The sequence below is a fragment of the Scylla paramamosain genome, unplaced genomic scaffold (assembly GCF_035594125.1).
Source record: "Scylla paramamosain isolate STU-SP2022 unplaced genomic scaffold, ASM3559412v1 Contig2, whole genome shotgun sequence".
Taxonomy (NCBI): Eukaryota; Metazoa; Arthropoda; class Malacostraca; order Decapoda; family Portunidae; genus Scylla; species Scylla paramamosain.
In genome coordinates, this window is record NW_026973667.1 from 2,337,501 (window position 1) to 2,355,000 (window position 17,500).

The 17,500-nt window shown below is 43.7% G+C and overlaps 2 protein-coding genes across 2 annotated transcripts in view; one reads left to right on the forward strand and one right to left on the reverse strand.

Moving 5' to 3' along the window:
* Positions 1–6,521, forward strand: part of LOC135095926 (ETS domain-containing protein Elk-3-like) — a 40,180-nt gene extending 33,659 nt beyond the window's left edge. Inside the window, 3 exon segments of the mRNA XM_063997074.1 lie at positions 158–360; positions 363–735; positions 738–6,521. Of these exon segments, the coding sequence (XP_063853144.1) occupies positions 158–360; positions 363–735; positions 738–1,141 (980 nt within the window). The 3' untranslated portion in view covers positions 1,142–6,521.
* A 1,030-nt stretch (positions 6,522–7,551) lies between these two features.
* Positions 7,552–16,864, reverse strand: LOC135096141 (putative elongator complex protein 1). Its single transcript, XM_063997420.1, has 4 exons — positions 16,718–16,864; positions 15,174–15,324; positions 14,316–14,462; positions 7,552–12,164 (listed from the first exon to the last, which is right to left on the reverse strand). The coding sequence occupies exons 2-4, from the start codon at positions 15,306–15,308 to the stop codon at positions 8,217–8,219; spliced, it is 4,230 nt and encodes a 1,409-aa protein (XP_063853490.1). The 5' UTR covers positions 15,309–15,324; positions 16,718–16,864; the 3' UTR covers positions 7,552–8,216.
* Positions 16,865–17,500: the final 636 nt, after the last annotated feature.

The following is a 17,500-nucleotide window of genomic DNA, read 5'->3' on the forward strand; positions in this document are numbered from 1 at the left end:
ACTTTGCTTGTTTCCTCGTATTCTTGTCTTCTCTTGCCCCCTGTTGTCCTCTTCCTCCTCCTAATTATTCTTGAGTTATGTTAAGTAATTGTGCAATCTACTATCCCAGGTTATAGTGATTATATATGTAATCCTAAGTAATCCATGCAATCCACAGGTCCGCTGGCACACATGTACACAGCGGCAGCGTTCTCCCAGATGGCGGCGGCCAGCCTGGGGGGCTACCTGTCTGCTCTGGCCCGGCGCCCCCCAGACACACCAGAAGCCCCTGCTCCTCCCCCGCCCCCTGGCCCTGCCCTCTGGCCCCCGGATCTAGGGCCCCGCTCCCCCTCGCCCCCCTCGGATGACTCCCAGGACAGCCCCCCTCCGCCCCCCTCCACCTGGTGACGGAGGAAACCAGCCGGAGACGCCGGGAGGAGGAGGCGGAGGAGAGGCGGCGCGAAGAGAAGCAGAGGTCACGTTCCAGGTCCCCGCGGTCCTCGCCGCCCCCACAGCCCCCCCAGCAGAAGTCCCCATACCCACACAGGTCCCCACTGCCCTCCCCACCACCGCTGTCGCCCCTCACCCCCCCACCGCCGCGGGAGAAGGCGCCGACACAGACAGAGACGCCCAAGCCGCGGTCCGTCAAGCCTAAACCTTCGCCGCTGGACATCCAGACCATCACCGGCTCCCCGCCCATCCTGTCCCCCCGGCAGAACAGCGCCTGCAGCCTCAACACCCCCGTGGTGAACCTGCCCTCCCCCCGTACAGCGGCGTGGGTACCAAGTCCCCCTACCTCCCATTTCATCTTTGGTCCAGTCTCAGCCCCCTGGCCAGCCTCTCCCCTCACTACGGCTCCCCTCGCGGCCAGCACCACTTCACCTTCCCTGCCCTCCCACAGTACTCCCACCTGCCCCCTCCTGCCCCCACCGCCTCGCCCCTCCTCCCCCCACCACAGCCTTCGACTTCTCAGCCCTTGCCTCGCCCACAGAAAAGTCAGTGCCCGTTTTACAATGACCTCACACTGTCCATGTCTCCCCCCCAGGGCCTCCTCCCCCTCCTCCCCCTCCTCCTCCTCCTCCTCCTCCTCCCCCCAGTGACCACCATAGCCCCTTCTGTGCCTCCTCCTACTCCTCCTCCTCCTCCTCCTCCGAACAGGTAACAGTGAGAGAGAGAGAGTGAGAAAGAGTGTGAGAGTGTGTGTGTGTGTGTGTGTGTGTGTGTGTGTGTTAGAGAGAGAGAGAGAGAGAGAGAGAGAGAGAGAGAGAGAGAGAGAGAGAGAGAGAGAGAGAGAGAGAGATTTTACTATTCCTCATCTCTTATTTTTCTCAAACTCTCTCTCTCTCTCTCTCTCTCTCTCTCTCTCTCTCTCTCTCTCTCTCTCTCTCTCTCTCTCTCTCTCTCTCTCTCTCTCTCACTTCCTCCTTGTGAATTAAAACCCAGATAAAAAGAGATAGATAAAAAGAAAACAGCAACAAAATAATGAGATATCTCTAATTGTGTCACATAATTAAAACTAACTTTAAAAAAATATTGTTTAGATATTTTGCAATCTAAAAAAATGAAAAAAAATTGATAGATGATTTTTATGCTTTTGTTTGTGTATTATTTCTGGGTTAGGGAGAGAGAGAGAGAGAGAGAGAGAGAGAGAGAGAGAGAGAGAGAGAGAGAGAGAGAGAGAGAGTTTCTTTGTGCCTTACTTTCTGGTTTGTGAGAAAATTTTCTTTACACAACCAAAGTACAAAATGAGAGAGAGTGAGAGAGTGAGAGAGTGAGAGAGAGTGAGAGAGAAAGAGAAAGAGAGAGAGGCAGGTTCCTCCTATTCAGTGGTCAGTGAATTATGAAGAACAGGAGACATGGACTAAATATTGTATAATTTTAAGGATACATGCACAAACACACAAACACACACACAGACATACAGACATACAAACATACATTAATTTTTTCTAAGGCTTTTTATTAAGATTTTAAGTTTTTATTACTATTATTATTTTTATTTGTATGTATGTATGTATGTATATATATATCATTTAATTTTTTTATTATTATTATTATTATTATTATTATTATTATTATTGTTATTATTATTATTATTATTATTACATGCAATAATTAATGAAGTGTCATAGTTATGTGCCAAATTATTATTATTATTTTTTTTTTTTCATTCTCATCATTAGGATTATTATTGTTATTACTGTTATTATTAATTATTTGTTCCTTGCTATGTAATTCAGGGCATTGTTTTTCATCTTTATTCTCTCTCTCTCTCTCTCTCTCTCTCTCTCTCTCTCTCTCTCTCTCTCTCTCTCTCTCTCTCTCTCTCTCTCTCTCTCTCTCTCTCTCTCTCTCTCTCTCTCTTCCTTTTGTCTTCATATTTTTCCTCTATCTTCTTCCTCTTCTTATTTCCCTTTTTTTTTATTTTTTATTTGTCTCCTTCCTCTTCCTCTTCTTTTTTCCTCTTGTGATCTCTTCCTTATTTTTTTCTCCTTCTTCTTTTCTTTGTTTTCTTAGTCTTCTTCCTCTTCTCTGTTTTCCCTTCCTCCTCTTTATCTTCCTCTCCTTCTTATCCTGTTTTTTCTTCATCTTATCTTCTTTGTCTTCATCTCCTCCTCCTCCTCCTCCTCCTCTTCACCTAACTCATGTAAAAAAAATTAAGGGCATTATAAATATTTTTTTTTCACTTCCATCCAGAAAAATTAACAATATTCTAGTTTCTTTTCACTTCTAAAATTCTTGGACTGTTTTTTTTGTTTCCTTGCCAAAAAAAAAAGAAAAAATACTCTAATTTTCTTTCCCTGATACAAACCAACAAACAAATTTTACACAATGAGGGAATGAACTGAGTGAATTAAAATATTGACATTATTTTTTTATATATTTTTTTTTTCAATTTTTCATTTTTTTTCATTTTTCCTTCATTTATTTTATTTTTTGTCATTTTTCATTTTTCCTTAATTTCTTCTTAATTTCTCGTATTTCTTAATTTTCATCTTTTTTCCTTCTTCCTCTTCTTTGTCATCTTCATTTTCATGTTTCCTCTACCTCCTCTTCTTTGTCTTCTTTATCTTCCTCTTCTTAATCTTCCTCATTCTATTTTGTTTCCCTATTCTCTCTCTCTCTCTCTCTCTCTCTCTCTCTCTCTCTCTCTCTCTCTCTCTCTCTCTCTCTCTCTCTCTCTCTCTCTCTCTCTCTCTCTCTCTCTCTCTCTCTCTCATTCATTCACTGTCAAAATTATAATACATATTTGAAGTTAAGTTTTTTCCTTCTTTATTTCCCCCCATTTTTCTGTATTTCCTCTTATTCTTCCTTCCTTTTCTCTTTTTCATCTTCTAAAATTCAAATATTCAACTTAAATCTCAATTATATTCACTTGTTACTTAAAATTTCACTTAAGAAAGCACATAAGTAACTTTTTTCCCCATCCTCTTTTCCTTATTTCCTTTTTCCTTCTTTATTCCCTTTCTTTTTCATCTCTCTCTTTATCTCCCTCTGTAAACATCTACTTTAATTTTTCATAAGTATTTTTTTTCTCATCCTCTCTTCCTTATTTCTTCTTTTTTTCTTCTTTATTACCTCTCCATCTCTCTCTCTCTCTCTCTCTCTCTGAAAACACCTACTTCAATTTTTCTTATAAGTAATTTAAGTGCATCTTGTCAATGTTCCCACTCACTGTTAAGTAATGTAAGCAAGGAGGGTGTTCTAGATTTATAAGTATCATTGTAGGGGGAGGACGGATGTCTGTCTGTCTGTCTGTCTGTCTGTCTGTCGAGCGTCTGTCTGTCTGTCTGTCTGTCCGTCTATCTCCACTACTTGTAAATATTTGTAAATGTTATTATTATTTTTTTTTATGATAATGACTAGTTGTTGTTGTTGTTGTTTGTGTTGTTCTGACGAAAGCCTCCTGCTCGGCCAGAGAGAGAGAGAGAGAGAGATTTTTTTTTTTTTTTTTTTTTTTGTGTGTGTGTGTGTGTGTGTGTGTGTGTGTGTGTGTGTGTGTGTGTGTGTGTGTGTGTGTTCACAAACAAACCAGTTAGTGCCAATACGGCTGTGGTGCCACACTTCAGTGCCTTTGTTTAGTGTGCTAAATGGTGCCAAGAGAGAGAGAGAGAGAGAGAGAGAGAGAGGATGGTGCCAATATTGTGCCTTATTATTGCAGCAGTGCCAAAATTCAGTGCCTTTAGAGAGAGAGAGAGAGAGAGAGAGAGAGAGAGAGAGGATGGTGCCAATACTGTGCCTTATTATTACAGCAGTGCCAAAATTCAGAGAGAGAGAATCAGAATGCCTTACTGTTTATATTAGTGGCTTGAAATGAAACTACTACTACTACCACTTTTATTATTATTATTATTATTATTATTATTATTATTATTATTATTATTATTATTGTTGTATGTTTCTCAGTGCCTAATGGTGTCTCCAGTTTTCTATGACTGTGACTTGGGTAGAAGAAAGAAAATGGGTATGGAAACTTGAATATCCTTGTACAGAAGACATGGAGTGTGGCAAAAGAAAACGGAGAAAGATTAAAGACAGAAAATAGATAGAAAAAAATAAAGAAAATTGAAAGGTTTAACATAGAAAATAGTAAATAAGATGATGAAAGAAAAATAATAGGATATAGAGGAATGTTAAAGAAAGAAAGAAAAAGAAAGAAAGAAGGGAAATTTGAAATAACCCAATATACTCAACGGTGCCATATTGAAAACAGTGCCAAGAGAGAGAGAGAGAGAGAGAGAGAGAGAGAGAGAAAATAGAAAAAGTTTAATTCATTTTAATCGGGAAAAGAGAAAAAAAAGAACAAATTAAATAAAAGAATGAAATTTTAGCAAGCCAATTTTAAATGGAGGGAGAAAAATAAATAAATAAATAAAAATAGAAAGTTTAACAAATAATTTTCAATCAAAAGAAGAAGAATCAAATGGAGAGAGAAAATTTAGTTTAATGCAAAAATAATAGAGGAATAAATCAAACAAATAACATAGATAAATATAAACAGATACTCAAAGCTGCCATAATGAAGAAGTGCCAAACAGTGCCAAAGTGAGAGAGAGAGAGAGAGAGAGAGAGAGAGAGAGAGAGAGAGAGAGAGAGAGAGAGATGTATAGTAAATAAATAAGAAATGAAATAGAAAAATATGAAGACAATATAATGATTTGATTTAACAAGAACAGGATAATAATTAAAGGAAGGAAGGAAGGAAGCTTGATAAAGGAAAAAAACAACAGGAGAAAGAAGAAATTGAATAAACAAGATAATTAAGCCGAAAAGTGATGAGATTTTTATATTTAAGAAAAAGAAAGTGTGCATGTGCGTGTGTGTGTGCGTGTGTGTGTTTCTATGTACAATAATGTGCCATAACTTCTATAGTAATTATTGTACCATCTCAGGCTGACTGTAATGATAATAATAATGATAATAATGATGATGATGATAATACCACTGCCTAATCTGTTGTCTGAGAGAGAGAGAGAGAGAGAGAGAGAGAGAGTGTTTGTATGGATGTAGTTCTTGTTCATTTATTTTGTTTTTTTGTTGTTCTCATTTTTTTTATTTATTTTTTTTTTCCAAGCATTATTTTTACTATTGTTTTTTTAGGTTAAGGTTTAAGTTAAAGGAATACTCTTAAATAATAATAAAAAAAAAAACAGCCCTGCTTTTTGTGATGCCTTGAGGAAAGACAACAATTAAACAAAAATACGTGACATTGATGTGAAAGGAAAAAAAATAAATAAAACTGACCAAAATAAAAAAAAAATTATTATTATTATTATTTTCATTTATTTTTTTTTTTAGGATTTTTGAAACTGAGAAAATTGTTTAAATGTGAACTTTAAAAAATGTTAAATTATTTTTGCTATTATTATTATTATTATTATTATTATTGTTTTATCATTATTATTTTAGTTTTTGTTGTTATTACTATTATTATTTTATTATTATTATTATTATTATTATTATTTATTTTTATTATTATTATTATTTTTTGTTACTATTGAGAGCAATCATTCCTTCACCCGTTTGTTCGTTCGTTAGTTTGTTTTTGCTGTAAATATGTACATTACTTAGCATGCGTACGAGTGTCTGTCTGTATGTACGTGTGTGCATCACCGACATACACACACAAACCCTCATCATGTTTCCGTATGTCTGTATGTACGTGTAATTGTGTATATATCTGCATGTGCGTGCGTATGTGCGTGTGTGCGTTATACATAAGTGGTGCTCTGAGTGGTAATGACCTTGAGAAGAGTTAAACAAGTGACCTCACATGACCTGAGATGAGGTTAGGTTAAGGTGGGGGTTGTGGGGTGGGAGGGGTCAGTCGGGCATGCACTGATAATGATGATGATGATGATGACGATGATGCTGATGATGACGATGGTGGCTGCAGGAGGTCAGACGTGGCTCAAATATTCTTACTGTTTTACCATTAATCTATTTGTGATAAAATACGTGCCAATCCTGAAGTAAATAAATAAATAAACAAACAAACAAATAAATAAATAAATAAAAAAAAGGACTATGTTTACTGCAGTTATATGTCTTTTATTATCCCAACTTAATAAATAATAGTAATAGTAATAGTGCTAAATAATAATAATAATGATAATAATAGTGTTTTGTGGTAGACGTAATAGTGATAATAGTATTTTTTTTTTTTTACAAATATAAGAAGGAAGAATAAGAATATGTAAGGAAGAAAGGAAAGGAGAAAACAAATGAAAAAAAAAAGGGTTACAAATTTATAAATGAGAAAAAGAAAAAAAGAATATAAGAAGGAAGAATAAGAAAATGTAAGGAAGAAAGGAAAGGAGAAAACAAATGAAAAAAAAAGGGTTACAAATTTATATGAAAAAGAAAAAAAGAACAAGGAATAGAAGGAAAGCAGTAACAAAATATAAGGAAGGGAGGAAATGCGAAAAAAAGGAGAATGAGAACGGAGAGAAAACAAGAAAATATCAGAAAGAGAGGAAAGGAGAGAGAGAAAAAAAAAGGAATTAATAAGGAATTAATTCACAAAATATGAGGAAGAGAGGGAGAGAAAAATGTAAACAAACGAAAGATGAGAAGGAATGGAAAGAAGAAGCAGGAAAGAAAGAAGAATTGAGGAAAGAAAGCAAATAATGAAGACAGGGAGGTAGAAAAAAGGAAAGAAAAAAGAGAAAGAAGGAAATAATAGATAAGAAAGAGGAAGGGAGAGAAAGGAGAAGAGGAAAGAAAGGAGAAGCAGGAAGATGAGAAAGGAGACAAAGGAAAAGAAAGAAGAGAGGAAAAGGAAGAGGGGAAGAGAGAAAAAGAAAAAAGAAAGAAAGGAAGAGGAAAGGAAAGAAACAAGTAGGAAGAAAATTACAAAAGAAAAAAAAAAAATTAGAATAAATAAAATAAATAAATAAAAGTTTGTCACACAGAGAGAGAGAGAGAGAGAGAGAGAGAGAGAGAGAGAGAGAGAGAGAGAGAGAGAGAGAGAGAGAGAGAGAGAATCAGTCTAGCATTTACCAAGTCCCACACCACCACCACCACTACTACTACTACTTAACCCAAACTGCATGTCTAAAGAAATGTGAGTGCAAGTTAACAATTTATATTACTGTAAAAAAAGTTATACATATATACATTACAACATACATTATATATAAATTATACATATTATCTATTAGGTATACACTCTGTGCTAAACTTGTGCTGAGAGAGAGAGAGAGAGAGAGAGAGAGAGAGAGAGAGAGAGAGAGAGAGAGATTGCACTTCACTCAAGATCTATCAATAAAATAAATAAAAAAATAAATAAGTAAACAAAAATTGTATTCAAATTTGCACACAATATTGTAAAAAATAATGAAAAAATAAATTATTTCCTTTTTAACTTTAACAATAAAATAATAATAATAATAATAATAATAATAATAATAATAATAATAATAATAATAATAATAAAACAGCCATCAATCAAAAATTAAATCACTGGGCCTCTTTTTTCAGTATAAACGGAGTTACCCCTGGACAAAATAATAATAAATAAAAATAAATGAATAAAATACATAAATACATAAAAATGCCTCGTTAACAGGTACAGCAGCAGCACAAAGCAGGCACCCATGTGGTGGTGGTGGTGGTGGTGGTGCGGTGAGGAGGCAAGGCGGCAGTGAGGAGGCAGGGCAGCAGTGAGGAGGCAGGGCGGCAGTGAGGAGGCAGGGCAGCAGTGAGGAGGCAGGGCGGCAGTGAGCGGCCAGCACTCAGTCCCCCTTGTCCTGCCAGGCCAGCAGCCCCAGCCTCCAGGCGTCCCTCACAGGGGGCGGGGGGAAGCGCAGGTGTGGCTCCAGCTGGGCCATCCTCAGCGCCACCCACGACCCCTCTGCCTGGCCCGCCCCCGCCCCGGCCATCACCTGGTCCACAGCGCCCTGGGTGGTCATCTGCGGCCCAAACTCCTGGTCCTGCGGCGCGGCGGCAGGCCAGATCTCCGCCTTCCTGGCCTCGGCCAGCTGGAGAAGGTCTGAGAACGCGTGCTGCAGCTCGGCGGCCTCCGTGTCGTGGCCCAGGGTGACCAGGGCCGCGCACAAGGCTGACGTGGCCTCGGCACGGCGGCCCAGGGAGCTGTATATCTCATGCAGGGCGGCCACCAGGCCCAGGTCCTCCTGTGGGCTGCCCTCCTTGGTGCTGTACTTCTTGCGCTCCAGCTTGCGGCGACTCTTGCTGGAGCGGTGCGACCTACTGGAGGCGGCAGTGCTGGCGGTGGTGGTGCTGGCCGTGCGGCGGGACTGGTCCAGGCCGGCCACTGTGCTGGTGTCTGAGTATAAGTCTGAGTCCAGTGGGGCGTCCTCAGCGGCCAGCGCCAGGCTGGCCGCGTGCTGGCGCTGCCGGGCTGCCCGCACCGCCGCTAGCCGCGCTGCCTGCCGGGTGATAGCGGCCGCTGTGTCCCGCGTGTCAGCCAGCGTGGCGGCGGCCTGCTGGCAGGCGCCGGGCTGCACGTGTGTCTGCAGCAGGTCAGGGCGGCCATACTGGTGGGTCAAGCGCAAGGCGTCCTGCCACTCCCCTGCGGCGGCCAAGCAGGCCACGGCCTCCTCCTCATCAGCCAGGTGGTGCTCGTACAACCGCGCCGCCTCCGTGTGGCGGCCCTGGCCCCGCAGCTCCCCCGCCAGGTCCCGGCACAGCTCTCCCACGCGCTCCTTGGCCATGCCCAGCCGGGCAGCCATCACCAGGGACATCTGCCAGTTCCCGGCAGAGCGGTAAGCCTCTAGGGCCGCTTGGTGGAGGCCAGCGCGGCCCAGCATGATGGCTGCCTCTGCCGGCCTGTTGTCGGCCAGCAGGCGGCGTCCGTAGCGCTCACACACGGCGGCCTTCACCTGCGAGCCGGCCGGCAGCAGCTGCAGGGCCAGGGCATGCAGGCCGCGGGCATCTACCAGGGCCAGGGCCTCGTCGCGATGGGGTGCAGCGTCATCCACGCCCCGCAGTGCTGTGGTGAAGCGCCGCAGCGTGGCGTCAATCCTGAAGTGCCGCAGTGCCTCGGGCAGTGCCGCCAGGCCATTGAGCTGCGGCAGGTATTCCTTGGGGTCGCGGGTGGAGCGCTGGGCCACCATGAGGGCCAAGGACAGGTCGTAGGTGCCCAGGGCCACGCGGTACAGCTCCTCCGTGTCGGCCAGGTACAGCAGGTGCCGCAGCCCCTCCTCTGGGCCCACGGGGAAGGCCTGGCCCGCCTCAGCCCGCCGCCGCATGTCCCCCAGCCTGGCCAGTGCATCCTCCATGCGGCCACTGCGCACCAGCGACGTCAGGATGGGCAGCAGCAAGCGCCCCTCGTCCACGGCCACCATGGCGGCCCGCACTGCCTCACACACAGCCGCCACCTTGCCCGGCGCAGCAGCACCCGCAGTGGCGGCGGGGCGGCTGGGGTAGTGGAAGGCATAAGTGGTGGCGGTGCAGTCGGCCTCAGTGAGGGCGGCCAGGAACACGTCCAGGCGCTGAGGGTCGGCCACATCCCGCACAAAGTGGTCTGCGGCGGCCAAGAAGTGTGCCGGCTGGTGGTCGTACAGCAGGTTGGTGTCCACACGGTGCCGCAGGGCCAGCGCCAGGGCCGCCCCGTACTGCCGTGCGGCCACCAGGCGGCCCAGGGCGTGCAGGGCCAGGGGTCGGGGGCTCACCACCTCCAGGTTGCCGCGGGGCATCTGCATCACCACACGGGTGTCGTGGGCCACGCTGCACACCAGTCTGGCCCCGCGCTCCACCCGCCGCACCCCCGCCCCCACACTCGCCTCCTCCAGGCCGGCCAGGGCTTGGGGAGTGAGGGGCACAGCCAGCAGGGTGTGGGCCGAGGTGGTGGCCAGCAGGTGGTGTGTGTGCAGCAGGACAGAGGTGCAGTTGGCCAGCACCTGTCTGTGGCCCAGGTACAGGCGGCCCCGGGGGGTGAGGCCCAGGGGGGTGAGGCTGGCCACACCCTCCATCGGGCACAGACACAGCTTTTGCAGCGTGGCCGGCAACTGCACCTCGGTCCCATCCACCACCCAGGGCTCCAGGCTGTGGGTGGCCAGGTCCAACTTCACCAGGCTTCCTGAGGCCAGCTGCAGGGCGGCCACTGTCGGAGAGGTAGCCATGGCCACCACAAAGTCTTCCAGGGCCACCACGTCCTTGGCCACAGCCTGCGCTGTCTCCTGCACCTCAACAAACACCAAGTGACACACACCATCCGAGGCAAACACAGCCACCAGCAGATCCTTGCGTGGCCAGGCCCAGTGGTACAGCTCCCTGGCACTGGCTGGCCGTGGGGCAACAGAGGCCGGCCACTGCACCTCACACTGGCCGTACACCCCCAGCGGCCGCACAGACACCCTGAAGCCGTCCCCTGCAGCCCCAGTCACCCGCACAGAGCACCCGTGGCCCTCGACCACGTCCTCTGAAGCAGCTGCTGCCAAAAAAGTGATCTTATCCAACCCGTGCTGGACACAGAGGGAGTTACACCCAACACCCACATCCTCACAGCCCTCCAGGTACCCAGAGTCATCCACATCCACATCCGCGCTTGAATCCGACAGGCAGAACGTGACAGAATTTACAGTGCCTGGAAACTCCACCTCGTAAGCGGACATAGGTGGAGGAATGGTGGTCTGGCGAAATGGTGTCACAAGGACCCTCTGGCCGTCCACCACCGCTACGCTGGCCGTGTCCTGCGGTGAGTGGCCCTGGCTGTGGTGTGTGGTGTGCAGCAGGGTGAGGCGGTGGTGGTGTGTGGTGGTCAGGATGTGGAGGGTGTGGAGTGGAGGTGTTGCTTCCTCTGTCCACTTAATGCTTATAATGTTCTGGTGTTGTTTTTCTTCAATTTCTTCTTTTTCCTTAATGTCATCTTGTTTTTCTTGCTTTTCTTTGTTTTTTGTTTTGTTTCCTCTTATATTTTCTTTGTTCTCTTCTTCTCTTCTATCTTCCTTCTTTCCTTCTTTTGCATCTTCCTCTCCTTGTCCTCCTCCTCCTCCTCCTCCTCTTCCCAGGCCCCTTCCACCAAACCTCACCTCCCTTTTCAAATACCAATGGTAATTCCCACAAGTCCACAGCTGCACCACCTCCTCCACCTCCTCATCCACCAAGGGCCTCACCCACACGGCCAGAACACTCGAATCCGGACTCCACGACAGCTCCACCACCTCCATGCATCCCGGCGCAAAGGGCAACACAAATCCACCATGTTTTAATCCATTTTTCTCAACAAACGCGACCTCGTGCTTGGTGGCGGTGGTCTGTGTGGATGCAATAATGCTACCAGACGGCTTCCAGGCCAGCGGCGACTCCAGGGCATCCAGGTCCTCGGAGACAGACTGGATAACACACTCGCGATTTAGGATAACGATTTTCCGCACACGAGAGGCAATTGGAAGGTGAGAAACAGCAAACAACTCACCGTCCCCACGCCAGGTCACCCTAGGCAGCCTGTCGTCCCAATCCGGCACTGGTCTTGTGGCACTCTTTGGCACCCTGGCGGCCGCTTTGCCCTCCGAGCCGTGAAACTGTGTCTCCTTTTTCCCCCAGCCCAGTGCCACCATCTCCTGGCCAGCCCCGTCGCCCAGCCTGGTCTCGGCGATGGGGTCCAAGGAAGCCGTCATCAGCAGCACCAGGCCTGAGGGGGTCACCAGTGCGAGGAGCTCCTGGTCTGGGCTCCACTGTGCCGCTGCTATGCCCTCTGCGACCTCCCCGGCGACCTCCACCTGTTTGGGGTGTAGTGGTGGTGATGCTATTACTGCTACTACTACTATTACTACTAATTTTACTATCTATATTTTTATACTATTATTATTACTATTATTACTGCTGCTACTGCTACTATTTCCCCAAGTTTGTAAATAATAATAGTAATAATTAGCCATAAAACACCAGGGCTGCTACTACTACTACTATTACTACTACTACTATATTTCCAAGTTCATAAAAGAAGAGATCAATAAAAACTAACTAAATAAATAAATAAATGAATAAATAAAAAAAGTTCTACACTACATATATGAAACAAGAGGTGTACCATCATCACTATTACTATTGAACCTAACAGTGGTAAAGGGAAACAATGGGAAAACTAACCTAACCTAACCTAACCTAACCTAAACTAACCTAACTTAATGTAGCCTAACTTAACATAACATAACACACACACACATACACACACAGTAATAAATAAAAAAAAAAAACAAATAAATAAATCCATAAATATAAATGAATAAATAAAATGATCATAACAAAAACGATAAAATAAAGAAACAAATTAATAGAAAAATTAACAAACAAATCATACACAGTCAACCTAACCTACCTAACCACTTCACCTGATCTCGTTGAAGGTGCGGGTACATCAGTCAACAGAAACCTTGGGCTCTAACCTAATGGCTGGAGGAAAAGACACACTTCCATCCACATCCTTGACCAAACAGTTAGACAAATTCCAGGACGTCCAAATACTTCTGTTGAGATGATCATGCTTCCATCTCTCTAACAACTGCCACAATGGACGACGATGTAGTTAGGTTGTGTGTTGCTACCAGTGTGCTTGCTGCTGCAGTAGAGCCACACTGGACTTGGTGCTCGGGGTGTTGGGTGTTCATGGCCCACGCTGGTGTCATGTTCACAAGTCGACAGGCAATGGAACTCTCTCTCTCTCTCTCTCTCTCTCTCTCTCTCTCTCTCTCTCTGTCTCTCTCTCTCTCTCTCTCTCTCTCTCTGCTAGTGTCATCCTTTGGCTTAAGTGTTACTGAATGTCATGTTGTTATACACGACTGCATGTTTTTTTAATGGCTTTCAATTTGACGATGGAACAGCAACACCTTATATCTTCTGGTACACTTGGCAACGCGTACAGGCCGTGCAGTGCTGCCGCCCCAGTGTCCTTGACTTGTGAATCACCTAGGCCGCACAGTGCTGGCCATCATCAGGTCAGGTCACTCCAGGGTTGAGGTGGCAACAGTGTGGAGAGGTACAGCCAGCACCCTGGGTACTGTTAGTCTGGTTCTACTGTAATATGACAGCTTTGATTACTGCCCCAAAGAAAAATGTATGAGATGCTGTGTGGAGCCATGATGACCAGGAAACACAAGTGTCCACACTGTGCAACAACCTGAAGCAAGAGTTGTGTCTGGCGGACAAGCAAGGACCGTACAGCTACCACAGGATGTCGTGGGAGAATAATTTCCACGTCTGATGTCCACAGAACTTCCTGGGCTTTCACTTTTTCTAGCAGTGAGTAAACAAGGTCACCAGGACACTCCACAGAGACCAGTACTCGGTGATGTCTCCGAAAATGGTGCCAAAACAGCGGTAGTCAAATGAAGATTGTGTGATTAATGATATTTAATAAGATAATATGCTTCTAGTTCTGTTTCAACACTTAAAATGTATTTATAAAGGTTTTCAACAATACTTCAATGTGATAAAGTTTTTGTCTTTATATGCATTGTAAATTTCACTGTCATATAACACAGTAGCCCAGCTGTCTTCCTTGGCTTGCTCTTCCTCCAAGCAGGACCAACAGTACTCTTGAAACTCTGGCCCCACCACTGCTACAGCTGGATTCTGTCCAAACTTGGACAAAATCTAACTCAGCTGTGTAGATGCAAGGCTTCTATTCACTAGTGTAACCAAGGCTTAACCTAACACACACAAAAAATAATAAATAAACATATAAATAAATAACAAAAGCAAATAAATAAATAAATAACCAAACCAAATCAAAAGAAACAAACAAAATAACACACCTAACCTAACCTAACACACAAAAAAAATAAACAAAAATAAATAAAAATAAATAAATAAATAAACAAACAAAAAATACAAACAAACAAACACCCCAAACCAAACCTAACCCAACTCACCTGCCCATCCTCAGCAACAGTGACGACCTGACCCTCCGCGGTGACCACACAGAGGGCAGCAGCAGCAGCAACACACTCTGCTGACACCACCCGCGCTGTCTTGATGCCATGCTGACCCCAGGTGACGGCCGGCCAGCTGGAGGAGGCCTGTGGGTTGTGGGGGGGGGGGTGAGTGGTGGTGGTGGTGGTGGTGGTGGTGAGGAGGAGGAGGAAGAGGAATGGAGTTAAGAGAGGAGGAAGAAGAGGAGGTAGAGGAGAACTGTTAAGAGGAGAGGAGAGGAGAGGAAGAAGAGGAGGAGGAGGAGAAGAACAATCAAAAGAAGAGGAAGAGGATAATATATAAAAGAAGAGGAGAAAAAGAGGAGGAGGAGGAGAATAAAAAGAAAAATATACAAAAAACAAAACAAAGATGAAGAAAATACAAAAAAAAAGAAAAAATGAAAAAAATAAATAAAACAAATATAAAAAAATAGGAAAAAATAAGGAAAATAAGGAAAAAAAAGGAAAGGAAAAAATACAAAAATATTTCAAAACAAAACAAAAAAAGAAATAGCTGAAAAAAATTAAAAAAAAAATAAATAAATAAACCACATAAGAAGAGAGAAGAAAAGAAAAGAATAAAGCAGAGAATAGACAAACATACAAAATTAGAAACAAGAAAAATAAGCAAAATAAAAATAGAAAAAGAAAATTACTGGGTACAACATTTTAAACACACACACACACACACAAGAAGGAAAAGAAAGAAAAACAAAACAGAAAAAAGAGAAAGAAATAAACAAACAAAAAAACAAAATAAATAAATAAAACGGAATATACAACAACCCCACACACACCAACACACCCACACAGACACACCTGATCCAAGCTGCGTACACCCTCTGTGGTAGCCATGTGTGGGGCCAGGCTGAGGGGGTCCACACACAGCAGGGCGTCGCTGGGCACGGCTGGGACGACCTGGCGCCGATGGTCCACCACAACTAGGTTCCTCATGGCTGCTGTGGTTGGGCTGTTGAAGAGGTTATCACATTTGGTTGCTGTGTGTGTGTGTGTGTGTTGTGGTTTACGAGAGGGGAGTAATCTCACAGTATCTCGTCTCTGCATCTATCTAGCTTGGTCTTAAAAGCATGAGGAGTTTCGGCATTTACGTCTTCACTGAGTTCATTCCATTTGTTTACACTTCTGCGGGGAAAACTATACTTCTTGATGTCTCTTCTACAGTTAACTTTCTTCAGCTTCTCACTGTGTCCCCTTGTACTCTGTGTGTCTTAAGTTATAAAACATTCTTTGTCCACATTTTCCATACCATTTATCATTGTGTAGATGTTTATTAAATCCCCTCTCTCTCTTTTCTGTTTTGAAGGTTAGGAATTTCCAGCATTCTTAATCTCTCTTCACAGGTCAACTTACTCGACTCTGGAGCCATCTTAGTGACTGCTCTTTCTACTCTTTCTAATTTTATAATATTCCTCTTTGTATGAGGAGACCACACCACTGCCACATATTCCAATCGTGGTCTTATTGTGGAAATCAACAAGTTTTTTTTATCATTCCTTCATCTAAATATGAGAATGCTTACCTAACCTATGCTTTTAATCTAACCTAACCTAAACTAACCTAACCTATGCTTTTAACCTAACCTAACCTAACCTAACCTAACCTAACCTAACCTATGCTTTTAACCTAACCTAACCTAACCTAACCTATGCTTTTAACCTAACCTAACCTAACCTATGCTTTTAACCTAACCTAACCTAACCTATGCTTTTAACCTAACCTAACCTAACCTAACCTATGCTTTTAACCTAACCTAACCTAACCTATGCTTTTAATCTAACCTAACCTAACCTATGCTTTTAACCTAACCTAACCTAACCTATGCTTTTAACCTAACCTAACCTAACCTAACCTAACCTAACCTAACCGCCCCCCCTGGACCTCCCCCATAGACTTAGGAGCATGCGCAAAAGCACCCTGCGTGTAAACCAACGCACGAACGCACGCAGAGTAACTTCAGCACGGACAGGTAAGCAGGACGGATCTCGGGAATACTGGATAGACTTTAACATTGTATTGTAACCTTCATATCAACGAGCGATCAGTAAAACCTTGTCGGACATGTAACTATACTATTTACACTTCTTGAAAGCACACCTTATTGAAAGTAATCTTGGGTGCGTTGTTCTTAAGATTTTCCAAAACATCACCACAAACACACCAACAAACACACAAACTCCCATCACTAAAAAAAAATAAATAAATAAATAAAATAAATAAATAAATGCTCACCTAACCAGATGTAAACAAACCCCACAAGACACCACATGGCTCTTGTATTTGCGTTGATTCCCGCTTTATTACTTATCCCCCGCTATTACCACGCTAACACAGCATTCACTGACCTTTCCTTTAAATATCCTTAAGTTTCAGCAGCGCGGCGTTAAGTAATGGCAAAGAAATGAGGAAAATTGTGGAGTAGTGTCACTCTACCCGCCTCCCGTTGGCTGCCATCTTGTTCTGCGCCAGACGGATTCAGGCGGATTCTAACATGGCTGCTTTTTGTCCAGTTGTCTTTACCTTTTTATATTTTTAAAGCGTTCTTTTTTTTTTTTCTCTCTCTCTCTCTCTCTCTCTGTGAACTAATGCTAAATTTTGTTATTTTGTTTTGTGCTATTTTTATTCTATACTATTTCTAGATAAGACTATTACTATTACTACTTGCTTATTTTGTTTCCTATATCTACAAGCGAGTTTCTTTTAGCTGGGAAATAATGTAAAAGGTTAGCATTCATTTTTATATTATTTTTAGAAAAGGACCGATATAAACAATATTACTATCACTACTAATAATGATAATCCCAGCTTTACTATTACGATTATAACCATTACTACTAAACCACAGCTTAATTATTTCAGATGTGTATTTGTATGCGTGTTTTCTTAATTGTTTTGTAGAGTTCCTTATGTCTGTCTGAGTGAGGCGTGTCCACCACCACCACCACCACCTGTCACAACACTTGTAAACACTTCTATCGTACTATCATTGTCAGTTTATGGCTTTAAATTGTAAAACTTCACAAAACGAGGAAAAAAAAAAAAAAACAGACAAACATATACTCAGTTTTAACAATGAGTGACTGGGTGGGGTGGGGGGCGGGGGTCACCCATAGGTATACAGTGTGTAA